The sequence below is a fragment of the Podarcis bocagei genome (assembly GCF_964188305.1).
Source record: "Podarcis bocagei genome assembly, chromosome: 4".
In the NCBI taxonomy this organism is placed as follows: domain Eukaryota; kingdom Metazoa; phylum Chordata; class Lepidosauria; order Squamata; family Lacertidae; genus Podarcis; species Podarcis bocagei.
This window is the reverse complement of record NC_138128.1, coordinates 41398139-41413214: the sequence shown is the minus strand read 5'-3', so window position 1 is coordinate 41413214 and position 15076 is coordinate 41398139. Positions and strand designations below refer to the sequence as shown.

At 44.5% G+C, this 15076-nt stretch overlaps 1 protein-coding gene across 22 annotated transcripts in view; it reads right to left on the bottom strand.

Moving 5' to 3' along the window:
- The window catches only part of KIF1A (kinesin family member 1A), a 117044-nt gene that overhangs the window by 76684 nt on the left and 25284 nt on the right, over positions 1-15076 (bottom strand). For all 22 annotated transcript variants that reach the window (XM_081192492.1, XM_081192503.1, XM_081192507.1 and 19 more), the window contains exons 3-5: positions 5924-6000; positions 4630-4809; positions 3347-3412 (exon numbers count right to left, since the gene is read on the bottom strand). In XM_081192492.1, the coding sequence (XP_081048618.1) occupies positions 3347-3412; positions 4630-4809; positions 5924-6000 (323 nt within the window). The remainder of the gene's footprint in view (positions 1-3346; positions 3413-4629; positions 4810-5923; positions 6001-15076) is intronic.

Below are 15076 nucleotides of genomic sequence, written 5' to 3'. Positions count from 1 at the left end.
AAAATTGGATCTATTTGAACATAAGCACAGCTGCATAGGAGAGGGCACATCTTGTGGACACTACCTGATACACACATAGTGCAAGTTATCTCTTCGGAACACAATAAAACAAAACCCCTTTGGCCTCAGCCTACAATATATTATTTCCAAACAGTGAGTTGCGGAGAAGTTCTTTGGGAAGACCTCACAAAGAAAATCTACAAACAGATCAAAGGGGTTTAGGAACACAATTAAGCAGAATTCTGGGCACACTTATCTGAGAGTAAAGCCCATTGAACATAATGGGACATACTTCCAAATAATTAAGCACCTGATAGCCCTGTGCTCCACAAACTTTCTTTGGATTGTACTTTTTACCCAGTACTCTCTTCACAAGCTTTTCAAACCCTGAAGACAGGTGTGTAAAAAGAAATATGCAGAGCAGATAGTGCTAACAGAAACACTGGAAGCAGATTTTCAAAAGGGAGCTGCTTTGTGAGCAGAGTTGCATATTATTCATCCGATAAGGGGAGGAGGGAGCACGGCTGTGTAGGATCATCAGGTTAACACTGAAAGCTGACTAAAGGCTTGTCCACACTGCTGCTTATCCAAGCAATTTTGCTTTTGCCCCACCATTTCCCCCTGGAAAACCTGCTGCTTAGCACTAAATCGGAACAAACGGCAATCCACAGAAAACGCCACTGCCATTTGTTCCAATTCAGTGCTAAACTACGAGCTTTCCTGGGGAAAAGCAGCAGGGCGAAAGGAAGTGTGGGTGAACCCAAAGGCAGCTGCTGCCCACTAAATTCGTACCTAAAAGTAAACACGGTGAACCCCTAGGGTGGAGAGATAAAAAGAAGAAGACAGGGCTGCTTTACCTAACAGTTGTGTAGAAAAGGGAATTTTGTGTTAAAAAGCCATAGCTGCTGAAATCCTTTCTTCTAAACCAGTGTTTCCCAACCTTTTTTGGGCAAAGGCACACTTGTTTCATGAAAAAAATCTCGAGGCACACCACCAAGCCAGATGGGGAAAGGTCACTTTTTACTTATGTAAAAAAAAATAAAAAAATAGTAACAGCATAGAAGGTAATGGTTAGGCTAGTATCCCTCTTCCAAATATGCTAGGTTTTTATTTGCAGGGACTGTTCTACATGGGAAAGCATTCAGCACTGTCATTCTCCCATCTGCCATCTGAATTGGTACTATTCTGGGTCAACTTACTCTGCTGCATGTGTAGATGAAAATGGCACCAAGTGTGGGGCAGGGGGCAGAACAGGTTTCAGATATAGGATATTAAGCATACACGTACTTCAGATTGAACTGGTTGCTTGCTTTGCAAGTTTTCATTTCCCAAATGACTGCCTTGGCAAGCGCAATACCTACCAGGCTCAACGCCGGTCTCGCGCTGCCGCTTCCCGCGCTCTCAAGGACCCGGGAGGAGGAAGGCGTGAAGGGAATCCCGAAGGCGCGAAAACCTCGCGCATGTGCAGGCCTTCCGCCTGCGACAGCCCAGTAGGCCGGCCGAAGCGAGCGGCGATGGGATGTGGGAGGGAGCTCGCTCGCCGCCCCGCGTGTGCCTATGTGGGGCACGTTACAGCCCCGTGACGTCAGCGCCACGCAGGCAGCCAGGCAGGCAGACGGCGAGAGCCCCGCGCTGGGTGGCCTCTCCTCGCCGCCGCCGCCCCGCCTCTCGCCGCCCGACTCGCCTGCCTCCCTCCCACGGCACACCAGGCAACGTCTCGCACCGGTTGGGAAACACTGGTTTATCTCTTTGATGTCTGATGGGAGGGCATTCCACAGGGCGGGTGCCACTACCGAGAAGGCCCTCTGCCTGGTTCCCTGTAACCTCACTTTTCACAGTGAGGGAATTGCCAGAAGGCCCTTGGCACTGGATCTCAGTGTCTGGGCTGAACGATGGTGGCGGAGACGCTACTTCAGGTATACTGGACCGAAACCGCTTAGGGCTTTAAAGGTCAGCACCAACACTTTGAATTGTGCTCGGAAAGGTACTGGGAGCCAATGTAGGTCTTTCAAGACTGTTGTTACGTGGTCTCGGCGGCAGGTAGCAGCGCTCACAGCTTACGGACTGCACCGTGTAACAGGTGTCTGGCCCAGCAGCCTAAGGCGGACAAGCCACTGAAACAGGCATTCAGAATCCATTCATTTCATAAAACCTGCAGGGCTCAATCTCTGAGTTTGTGTATGTGTGTGTTTCTGTTTTGCCCAAGGGTCTGGGGGTGGGAGAGAGCTCTTTAGCATGATGCTTTTAAAACAATTAAATTATCAACAAACAAACCTGATGATACGAATAGCAACGTCAGGTGCTACCGGGGGGGAGGGAGAAGGGGGCCTACTCGGAAGTAAATACTGCGTCCAGGCGCAATTAGCGCTGATTTAAGGTGCACCAAGACTGCCTAAAAACCTCACCAAAGATATGCAACAAAGCGCTTCATTGCAGAGGACAGAGTTTGTGCACCGTGGAGGCTGGAGGGCTTCTATTCTACATGCGGGGGTTGGGGGGGCGAGGAAAATGTGCTCGGGGGGGGCGGGGAAGGCAAGAAAAGGAGCTGAGCTCTAACTATAGGCTCCCACGCTTGAGCAGGCACGACTCGGTGGGGCGGACCACCCTCTCTCCTGGAGGAGGAGGAGGAAGAGGAGGAGGAGATTCCCATCCACGGCGTGGCCTCCCGCGCTCCTGAACGGGAAATCTCTGCAGCCCAAGACTCTCCGCAAGGCAGCTCCTCCCTTCCTGCCTTGAGCCGCCGCCAGCCGCGCCCCCCTCCCCAGTTATCTGCTGCCTGCCAAGCCCCGCCCCTCTTCATTGTCCTCCCCTTCTGTTTATACACAAAGACCCCCCATCTTCTTCCCCCTTCCCCTTCCTCCATCCCTCGCTTTTTTCCCTCTCTTTCCTTTTTTAAAAAAAATATTTTCTCTTCCCCTTCTTTTTTTCCACCCTTTCTTTTTTCTCTTTCTCCCCCCCCCTCCCCGCCCTCCTGCCTTCCTGGGTTAAAGGATTTGAGCAATGGGTCTGGAGGTGGAGCTCGTCGGAGGATTAGCCCGACTCGCCCGCCTCCCTCCCACGGCACACCAGGCGGCGTCCGGCGGCACACTACTGTGCCGCGGAACACCGGTTGGGAAACACTGTTCTAAACAACTATTAAAGGTCAGGAGTCTTGTCTTCTTTTTTATCTGGTCACCCAAGAATTTAGTAGAACACTATTCTGTAACTTTTGTTGTTGTCAATTCATAATCCAATGACTTTGTGTTTCCACACGCCGATACGACTTACATTCATGCTCAGAGAACCCATCCTATATTCCATCTTGCCCCAAAGGAAGTATAGACGATGACCAAGTATCAGTTCTTACCTCCACTGAGTATGACATGTTGTCATTTGTTGTGTCATTGATTCGAGAGAAAAGATCCTCACAAAGCTGCATAACATCAGAAGGAAAAAAAAGAGCTGCATTTATCTATGACAATAGTACCATTTACTCAGAATCTATCAATAATCTGGCAGCTGCCTAGATTTCTATCTAGATGTTTATTGAACAAGAAAATCTACATCACTAGGATAGCTGGGATATAGCTAGGGTAGTGTCAGGGAACTGCCATCGGAGCCAGAGGGAGAGGGAGGGCTCCAGAGGGGTTCCGGAGAGCGTCCCGGGAGGGAGAGAAGCAGCACATCTTCTGGGGAAGGAAATCAGCGTAGCACCAGTGGAGAAGGGGGGCAGATGGGGGAATCGGCGAGGGGGCTCCATGACTCCTCACCGGGGACCAGCAGGGAGAGCACGGGTCCTCCGCTGCCCACACCCTCCTTGCACAGAAGGCTTCTGCGCAGGGAGACTAGGCGGAGACTAGGCGTCAAAGAGCTTCTTTGCTGGAAGAAGTTCAAGAAACGTCCACTGACGGATTCTGCCAGCGATTGAGACAGCCACGGGCGAGTGGCTGTCCGGACAGAAAAGGTTCACTTAGGCAACCCAGCCAGGTGTGGTGCCGATTTACGCACGAGCAACCCCTAGAACCATTACAGGTAGCTCCACATGTAAGTTCATCCCTTCACTGAAACAAAGACAATTCTGGTAGCTTTGAGTAAATTTTCAGCAAATCTCTTTTAAAGGTACAGGCCACAGGCAGGTAAGCCCTGCTTGTCCAGCCAGTAGGCCTGAGCACCCTCTCATTTGCTCCTTCCTTCTAGGCTCTCCTTCCCCCACCAGTCTATCGTTTAATTCAGCCAACTGATGGACAGAGGTGTCAACAGGGGCCCTTAGCCTTGTGCTGCTTCGCAAAATAATGAAATGTATCCTCCCTCCAATGCCCATGCTCTCTCTTTCCCTGTCTTCCCTCATGGTTTCCTGGGTTCCCTTATGGGTTGAATCAGTAGCTGCTGCCCTTCAGCTCAGTTATGGCCTCCCAGAGATATTATTGGTATCCCCTTTAACTCACCTACCACTAGATGGTACTACATCTTTCCATTTTCTCAATGAGCCCATGGACTTCCACACTCTCTTTATTGCCGCTCAGCAACTTAACTGTTCCACACACTCCTTACCTTTCTTATAGTTATTCACTTTCCAAATTCCACCCCAAAGATCCCTTTCTTGGACCTGCTTGTTAGTTTCTAGCTGCATTCTCTTGTTGTTATAGTTACCTGGGGGATTATGCCTTGTTGGTCCTTCTCCTGTCTGCCCATCATAGTGTAGGACTTGCCAGCCCCAGTCTGGCCATAGGCAAATATGCAGACATTATAACCTTCAAAAGCATGCTGCAGCATCTCTTCTCCAATGTCCCGGTACACTTGCTTTTGAGAAGCATAGTTGATGTCTTCAGGCTATTAAGAAAAAGATGAGGGATACTGAGAAAGCATCAAAAGAGAAAAGAAGAGAACTTTTCTCCCCTTTCCATGGCATGCTGTTCATTTGTTTTTTAACCAAGAATTATTCTAAAAACATGTCAGAATTACTACGACCTCACATTGGAGCAGTTTGATCAGAATATTTTTTTGTGTGTGCTATTACTTCTGAGCAATTATGGAAAAATAAGAACTCAGGATGGAATTTGGAGCCTTCCAGCAGAGGAGGATCTTCTCAAATGATTTATTTCAAGGCTTAGAAGACATAATGCATAGCGCTATGTAGCCATTTGGAAAATGGCAACTCAAACTGCCCTGCAGCAAAGGGGCCTTGGGCATGAATGCCACTAAAGTGTACAGCATAATAATCATCCTATATCTGATCTATATTTAGTTGACCCACTGTTATGACATGGTGGGCCTCAGAAAGATTTCTATTAATGTTATATTAGTATTGTAACTGAAGTAATCACTGAGGCATTTGACTCCAGCTTACATAATGTTGAACAGCACTATCCTGATGAATATCTCCAATGCCGCACTCAACACTTCCCTGTCTTTTGGAGCATATATTAGGCAGATAAAATAAAAAGGCCCATAAACCCAGCTGTGCAAATACAGAGAGCAGCTAAGTCACAGTTTCCCCACTATTTGTCCATGAATTGCTTGTGATTACTCCTCAAAATTATTTCTTGTTCAAAAGCACTTACTGAATAATTGCCTTGAATTATTTTTAGACAAATATTTATTCAGGAACATCTCACTATACAGTAACTTCAAAATCCAAGCCCAATGCTAAGCCAACTTAATAGTACGGTGGTACCTCTAGTTATGAACTTAATTCGGTCCAGAGGTCCGTTCTGAACCTGAAACAGTTCTTAACTAGAGGCGTGCTTTCGCTAATGGGGCCTCTTGCTGCCGCTGTGCCGCTAGCACACGATTTCTGTTCTCATCCTGGGGCAAAGTTCTCAACTCGAAGTAACTCTTCCAGGTTTGTAACCTGAAGCGTTTGTAACCTGAGGCATTTGTAACTCGAGGTACCACTGTATGCAAAAGCAAATGCATCCACAGCTGTAGTCTAGCATCTACTTACTGTTGTGTGAGACCAATAGGAATAGTCAAAGCTGAAACTTTTTGGTGTCTCCTTGGGCTGCTTTGGGTTAATGATAGCTAAGAAGAAACAGAGAAGGGAAAACCATGATATGATATGAACCCTCGGCAACCAGCATTTCTATGTTTCAATAGAAGAATTGTTGCTTTGAGGCATCCAGGTCCCTAAAGCCATTCAATTCACTGATTTGGAGCACACGTTCCACTTGCACTATCAGGCAGCTCGTGCTCCACATGTTCCCACAGATGGATCCCCCAATAGGCCAGGCTACATCAGACAGAGTCCGGCTCCTCTTGAAACATGTGAACTAGTCAGCTACACACTGCAGGGCAGTGCCTTCAAGTACTAGCTAGGCTTAAGAAATAGCTAGGGAAATACTCATGCATAAAACTAGAGTCTCTTCTATCCTTGTACACCCAGTGTATTTGAGGAAGGGCAATAGCTCAGTGGGAGAGCACATCTTTTGCATGCAAAGGATCACAGCAGCCACTGTGAGCTGCCCAAGAGAGGAGGCCGGCAGCAGCAGCAGCCGTGGAGAGGCCATGGAGAGGCCATGGAAGCTCTCTCGTGGCTGCAGCCATACTCCTCCCTGAGCTCAGTGGGGGAAGGAATGGCAGGGAAAATATGGGCATTCCAGGATCAAATCAGAAGCTGGGATGAAGCATATAGTCCCACAACACAGAGACATACATTCAACTATTATGTTCTTAAATTCTTCCATTCAGCGATATCCTCCCACAGAAGGCAGATATGTTGATTGCTGGGACATTAAAGCCATCTACAGCTGCTACGAGTTCTTGGATGATTTCTAATTATCTGTTTGGTTTCTCCAAAAAGGTCTTAGCAATGTAAATCATGACGCAGCCAATGCAGGTGGCTCTTCACATCCAAAGAGAGTTAGCATGATGTGATGCCACACTGCAGGGACACGCACATGAATGACATGACTACTGAAGTAAGGCTGACTTCCTGGGTCTTTAGGCTGCCTATTCAATGGGAAAGACCTATGGAACCAGTTCCATCCATTTGCCCTTCGTTTTTATTCTCTCTCTCTCACACACACACACACACACACATACACACACACACACACACACACACTCCTGATGTGGGATCAGATCACATGCATAAGCTCTCACTGCATAATATCCACAGCTCGATATAGTGTATTTATTTAGATTTTTTAAAATGTGGTGTTTTTCCAATGCATAAAACAGCTTACATAAAAATACAAGAAAACTTGCTTAAAACAACAATGCAAATTGGAGGGGGTGGGGACAGTGATTTCATCCACTGAGTATGATCATAAACAGCCTACAAATGAGTCAGCAGCCAAATGCTACTCAGCATAGTTGGGTTTCATGTCCCTTGGGGAATGCAGAGAGGGAAGGAAGCGGCTCCTGACCTTGCAAGGGGGGCTATTTTTATTTAAATGGTTTCAGCAGAAGTTTCAGGAGCAGTTTACAAAAGCACGATAAAATACAAAGAAAGCATGAACAGCATACTTTAAAAATCATTAATGCATTAGAATGCACATAAAAGCCTAGGGAAATAAATAAGGTTATTCCACAACCTTGAGGCATATTTTTTTTTTGATTAGAAGCCTGTGGGTAGGAACATTGCAGGTCCCAGCCCAGCACACAAGCACCCGCATGCCAGCTGGGGGCGGGATGCATCATGTGATGTGTAACGTGACACATCATGTGATGTGCCCCCGCAATGTGGGGGGGGGCAAGTCAGCGCCTTTGGTAGGAACTCTGTGTATATCGTTTTCTACAGCTGCTCAGTGTAGGCACTACATCATCATGTTGTTGTTGTTGTTGTTGTTGCATGTGCATTAGAATTTCAGTTTCAGTGTGCTGCTTCCTATCATACATAGGAAGGAGTGTTTGTACATCCATCTGCGGTAACAGTATGCCTCCATTTACAGCAACCAAGTGCTTCTCTTTGCTGGTATGCTATGCAGCAACAAAATAGGCCTAAAACATTCAATGCAGTGCTGGCCTGAGTAGAGAGACATGGAATGAGTGTATAGCAGAGCTTTGCCTTTGTAGCAAGCAGTGCTCTTAAGACCACAGAAGGGTCATTAACCATGAGTCTTGATGTAAGAGACTCGGAGGTAATTGATAAGCATAGCTGACAGCAAACATGGGAAGGTCAGTGGTTGTGTGCATCAATTACTAGAGCCAGCTGCAGACACAGCTATGACGAGTCTCCCACACGTCAGAAACAGCAAGTGGCAGAGTGTCCTTAATGTGAGCCACTCACCCTTATTATTCAGCCAGAAAGCTATCATGACTCATATGTACAGCAACTAGCTAACCAGCCATCTAACACTTCCTTATAGACTATAGAGGGATGGCCCTTGAGTCAGAGAAGGCATGAGAGATGTCTGTCACTCCCCAGCAACAATTCATTCCACTTTCTCCCAGAACTATCTGCATTTTAGGGTGCATTGAACTCAATGAAACTAACTTCTAAGCTGGAACACATAAGATTGCTTTGTTTGTTTGTTTGTTTGTTTGTTGTTGTTGTTGTTGTTGTTGTTGTTGTTGTTGTTGTTGTTGTTGTTATTGGGTTTCATCCAATGCTGCCATTCCACTTGCTCAATGCAGCTTCCCCCTTCTCTCCTCTGCCCTGCAGCTCACTGTGCATCCTCATAATCTGCTCTAGAGGGTTGGGGATCCCTCAAAACTAGATTTGGCAGGGGCTTGGGGAGAGGAGAGCAACAGGGAAGTCCCACTGTGCACAGTGCTGGATACGACCCTAATTTTTAGTTGAGTTTTGTTATTAATCAATGAAACAAAAATAAAACTACTATAACCTCTGAATGGAAAAGGAAAGGAGTGGGTAAGCATTCATAGGTTGTGTTCATTTTCAGTTCACCAGGGTGTCATAAAATGCTTTTACATTCAGCTAGGGATAGAATTCAGGATAGGTTTGGCATCAGTTGGTGGGGTGGGGTGGCATTGCTCACCCAGCTTGCCAACATGGAGGCTGCTGCTGGTAAACATGAAGGGAGAGGGATTAGGTGGAAGCAGAGGAGCCAGCTCCTGGAAGCCAAGGTCACTTCGGCCCCGCCAATAAAATATTTGAGGGGGCCACCCCTCCCAAGTTGCTGGGCATTGCCATTCAAATGCTGTGTATGTGCCACATCTTGTGATCGATTATGCAGGGCAGGGCCTACCTTCCCCCTCCATTTTATTCAAGTTGGCACCTCTGGGTGGAAGGGAGTTTGGTTTGGTGTGGGCACAGTGGTGGAGCCAATCCAATGTTCCTGCCCCTGCGCCCGTACCATGCCAGCTTCCTTGACATCTTGCCCATCGCCTTCTCAGATCTCTGCATTGGGATGCCATGTGAACAAGGGCTCCCTACCCTGCTCAGCCCCACCAACTGCTGCTGCTTCCTGTATAGTTCAGTAAGTATAATATTGCACTCTTAGACACATGTATAAATTAAATCTGGAGTCCTTACCATCCATTTTATTCTGAATTTTAAAAATACATACAGTATGTGTGGAAATACAGGCAGCAACCCACCCCACCCCCATTTACACGGAGGTTATGTTCCAAGACAACATACAATTAAGTGAAATTGCGTGTGTGTATTTGAAACACCACTGAAAACGCCTGCAAACACCCTGTGCCACCACCACCCCACCCCTTTTTGATGTTTTTGTGATGTTTTGGGTCACTCCCAAGTTCGAAGTGATGCGCGTGTTGGGGGTCACACACATATTGAACATTTGTAAATGAGGGGTTACCTGTACTATAGTTCTGCATACATTTCTAAATTCTTAAAAACTTGCTGTGTTCCATAAATAGAAAAAACAACAACATGCTCTTCTTTCTTTTAAATGCAGTGCTTAAAAAGAAACCTTATTGAGATTGACTTTCGGCAAAGGATACAAACTTCTAAAGAGAGCGATAATTGCTTTTCACCCTCCCACGTTGCAGAGCTGTCGTACAAATGTTTCACCACTCAGTACCAAACTCAATATGGAATGGGTTGAGAATTTATCCCAAATTATCATTATAACACTTTAACCCTGCAAACTGTCCCATGAACCAGAAGGGGTATCCTGTCCATTGCGGGCAATTTTGAAGTGACCACACTTTCAATTTTTAGGACACCCCTTCTGCTGCCAAGGAGGCTGCATTCCAGCATGCGGTGTTACCATTTGTCTTCCTTGCTCCTGGGTGGAGAAGCCAAGAGAGCGGCAACTCTTGGAAGAGTGCCCCAACGCCCACCTTATTTGGTGAGAGCCAGGGAGCAGCAGCAGAAGTGAGGTGCAATGGTTGGAGCCAGGAGGCAGTGATTCCCATTTTGCCTCAGGTGGCGCAATGGGATGGGCTGCCCCTGAGACCATGGGTAATTGTGGCCAAGCTATCTAAATTCAAGTAAGGTCACAGCTGGCATAAAAGTTAAAATGGATAAAAGGCACTTGAAGCCACAGAGAGGCTACCTAAGTCATTAATTAAGGATGGTGCAGGATAAATAAGCAGTTCCAGACTGCAAACTTGATGCTTTAGGGAGAGTCCAACCACATCTAGAACAGACTGAGCATTGTTTGGTTGATAAACCAAAAGCACCTCCATCTTGTCTGGATTGACATAAGTTTATTCATCTTCATCCAGTTTCTTGCTGCACCCAAGTACTGGTTCAGAACAGCCATTTAGTAAAGTGGTATGGAAAAGAAATAAAGATTAAATCCAGATAGACTGCATTGTAGCTTCCATAGCCACACTTCTACAGTACATTGTCAGGCACTAGAGAGACAGAGCTCATTTTTTTTGTTTTATTTTGTTGCCGCTGATGAATAGAGCATCAAGCAAAGTGCTTAGGTTGCAGGAACAATCATAGCTTATAGTGGCAGAGCATATGGTTCCATGTTCAATCCATGGGAAATCTCCAATCAAACTGACTTCAATAACAGAACTGGAAAAGCAAAATAGGAATGGGTTTGGTACAAGGAAACCATTTCATTATAGGAGTGTGGATCAACTGGACTATACATCTGATGACCCTTCCAGACTTTTGATTCTAACCAAGCCAAAGAACAAAGATTTCACTTCAGTGTCATTTAAAATCCAAGTGCAACAAACATATACTTTTGAATTCTGTACCACACTTCTCCTCTGATGTGGAGAATGTTACCATGGCAATCCAAGAACTGAGACTGGCTTGCTCTGTGACTGTTCCTTAATTGTTTATTGCATTTTAAAATAAGAGACAGCAAACAGAGGCACAAACACAGAATAATGGCAAACCTTAAAATAGCAAATCTATAAGTTTAGGCGTCATTCAAATGACCTTTCAGAATAAGAAGATGGTGCTAAGTGAAGAATTAGCAGGCAGCTGATGTGCCATGCAAATAAAACAGGCTCCACTCTGCCAAGAGGAGGTTCTTTTATTGCAGAAGGGAATCAAAAAAAGTAAGTGACGCAGAGGAAGGCATGGAAGGGTGGCAACAAATTACAGCAAAAGATGGAAAAGACTGGGATTGTGTATACATTAGTGGTTAAAAATGCAGCAACATTGTTTTCCTCCACTGTGTGCTGAGATGCATTACATGTTGCTGTACATACCACACAGTGATAAAATATGGCACACAAAATATATAGGGAGAACAAAAGACTGCATCAAGGATATGCGGTGTTTGATGTAGAGAATTCAATGGAACTGTGACAAGAGGAAATGTTGCAGCAAGAATCAAAATAAATAAGGTGGGTATCTAGCAGCAACCTTAGTCATGGTGTATGCTATTTGCTTACACACTGATCTTGTGTGTATTGCTTTTTTAATAATAATAATAATAATAATAATAATAATAATAATAATAATAATAATAAACAAACAAGCAAACCTGGGCCAGTTAAGCTAACATGTATTGCCTATGAAGGAACAATGCATGAGAATTTCTAAAAGCTCCCAGGTGCACCATATTTAAATGCTTGAATCTAATGAGTCACTTAATTCTTTGCACATCTGCCCTGCAGGAAGTGGTCTTCTCACCCATGCAGTGGTGCTAGCAAATTAACTCTACCTATAACAGTATGTTGTTTGTACAGTAGTCCAGAGGGAATGAACCCCACACTACTATTTTCTGATGTCTTTATTCATCTTGGATCCTAAATCAATGATAAGCCTTCCTGCAAAGAGTGGCAGTTGCTAGGGAGACTGCCTAGGGATATAAAGTTGGTAGGTGTAGCCATCAAAAGCAAAGGCAGTGCAAGCCATGGAATAACTGAACAACATGCAAATCAATGCAGAAATAAACACGGAGCAAGCAGGGTGATGCCTTTACAAGATCAAATGACTCTCAAAATGCCATAAGTGGACTGTTCAGTTAAAACTCCTTCCAGCCTTGAAAAACAAATTCATGACTTTACTTTTATTCTGACTGGTTTTTTGCTTAAGTGTTCAACATTCAGTATTATAGCCAATTATTCCCCTACACTTTTAACAGCACAATTCTATACATGTCCGCCCAAGTGAGTCAACCGCAAGGAAAGTGGCTATAGGATTGCAGCCTAAACATAATTTTTAACACATCTCAGTATTTTTTACAACAATTCTGTTAGGCAGAGGAAGCTAAGAAGCAGAGGCGCACCTGAGGCCATTGATTAGCATCATCCCAGGTAGGGAAAGCGAAGCATAACAAAATGAATCATCTTACATTTTTGTGTGGGATTATTATTTGAATGCACATATTAAAATATATTCACTTTATATTTGTTGTAGCACTGAGAACAAGAAGGGGACAAGGACTTCTAGACAGGGGGAGATGGCAACTTTTGAGAATCCTAACAAGATAGACAAGTACAGGGAGAAGAAAGGCTGCAGTAGAAGGCCAATCTGCATCTTCATAACTCTGATGCATAAACTATGCATCATAGTTTTTTCCTTTGTGTCACAGCTGATGCAATTCTCTGTTTTGCACAAATTGGTCCCTTAGTGACAGATTACATTCAACCTTTGCCCCATAAGCCTGCTGAGTACCTGAACCCAGAAAAAAGGCTTCATTCCCTTTGTAATTCAGAGGGCTGAAAATCATGTCCATACACAGCTAACAATGGGCATTTCATTTTTAAGAGAAAAATTTTAAACCAACAAAGCAGACAACGCCCCATCTCTTCATCAGAGGTTTTACAGCCAGTGTCTCAAGACTCATATGTCTTTGTCTGTTGTGGCAGCCTCTTGAGATTCCACCTAGCCCTGCTCTACTTTAAGCAGGTCTATGGCAAATACACAAGCCGTTGCTATTAAATAATGCAGGGAGCTTTGTGAATTTGCTTACACTTTTCTGATTTTGTGCACTGAATTCCATATATGCCAACTGTTTTATTGTGTAATGATTTTTTTGCTTGTCCTGACTCTTTTGTTCTCTTTCATTAATGACCCTCCCCTGCCCTGCCCCCTAAAAATCGAGTGCTGCGGGAAAATATTTACAATTTTACAAGCCTTTATTGTTTTCTATTTTAGCTGAATTTTCTTCCTAAGCTAAAAAAAGCACCAAAACTGTTTAAGCTCTCCCTCTAGAACAGAGGATTACCAGTCTCCCTGGTTGGATTAGTTGCCCTCTGTTGCTCCTTCTCCAACTATACTATATCATTTTAAAGATAGGGTGAGAGAAGCTGAATACTGTGACTGAAAGAACACTACAGCTAGTTCCATGTTAAAGCCATGCCATGCTAAAGGAGGCTTTATTTATTTATTTTTAAATTATTATTATTATTATTATTATTATTATTATTATTATTATTATTATACCGCCCTTCATCACAAGATTTCAGGGCAGTTCACAGGATAAAAATACAAGGTAAAAACACAAGTAAATAGTTAAAAATAATACAATAACCCCCCTCCCACAAACAAATTTAGTAGGCTGTAGAATATTCATCAGCCTTATAAAACAAAAAATTACAAATTAACATACAACACTTAAGAACAATTTAAAACAACTCCACCCCGCTAAATAAACAACACCCATCCAAGTTAAAAGCCCATCCCCATTAAAACCATGATTTTAGCACAAGGTGGCTGGTACTTGGTCTGTAGCCTCATTCCACCCTTGAAGCACCTCCCCCAAAGAGATGACCCCCCCTTTGGTGTCTCCCCTTCAGGGGTGTCCTCTCTGAGGGCGGGGGCGCGCCTCCCTCCCAGGACAGGCAGGCTTTATAGAGCTGTTCCAGCAACTGGTGCACACCTAGCTGGGGCAGCAGGTGATTCAAATGCTGCCTGCCTGCCCAGGGTGCTGGTCCCTGCCCTACCCACACAGTTTCATCAAACACCAGCTCTCCATGCTTTTTTAAAAAAACCAAACAAACACAGAGATGAGTTTCAAAACCTTATTGTGATGTGGCACGTGGGTTTGCAGTTCAAAGGGGTGAGGAATCAAGAACTCACCAGGGAGTGCCCAAACCCATGGGTGGTAAAGTAGCACGTTGAATCTCAGCCTTTTATTTGGATTTCAGCCTCAACTGTGAATGTGAATTATATAATGGAATAATGATCTTCAGTGTCTTGTTTTCAGTGCCTTCCATAATCATTTTCTTTTTAAAAAATATAAACTGGGCATGTGCCCCAGCAAAGCTCAGAAGAGCAGAGCTGGTATCTTTCCAAGGATTCATTTGAGCATCTGAATCACTGTACAGCTGAAGTTGAAAGACCACATACACAAAAAGGAGCACATGCACAGGATATTAGTATGAAGAAATCAAGAGAAGATGAACAGGACAAATTCAGAAATAGTCTCTGATTTATAATATTCCCAGAAATACCATTAAGGGTCTCAGCTGTTCTCCACAAAGCAGCCAGTTCTGCTTGATTGAAGCAGTGGGAAACAGTACATTCATACAACAAATCAGCTAATTACCAAAATGTCAGCAATTGCGTGCTTTATGCAGATGGTCTCCAGCAGAGCTTCCCAGAGAGCTATTTCAAGATAGCCCATAACTCAGGGCTAACATAAAGTAAAAGACACACACATCTATATGCCAGTACCAAACAGCATATTTAAGTCGCAACAGTATCACTCCCCTTAAAGTGTGAAGTCAAATGGTGGGTATCAACAGGATTGTAGCAAAAATAGAATTCTTGGAAAACAAAATGGAGTATTAGCATACTTGGGGA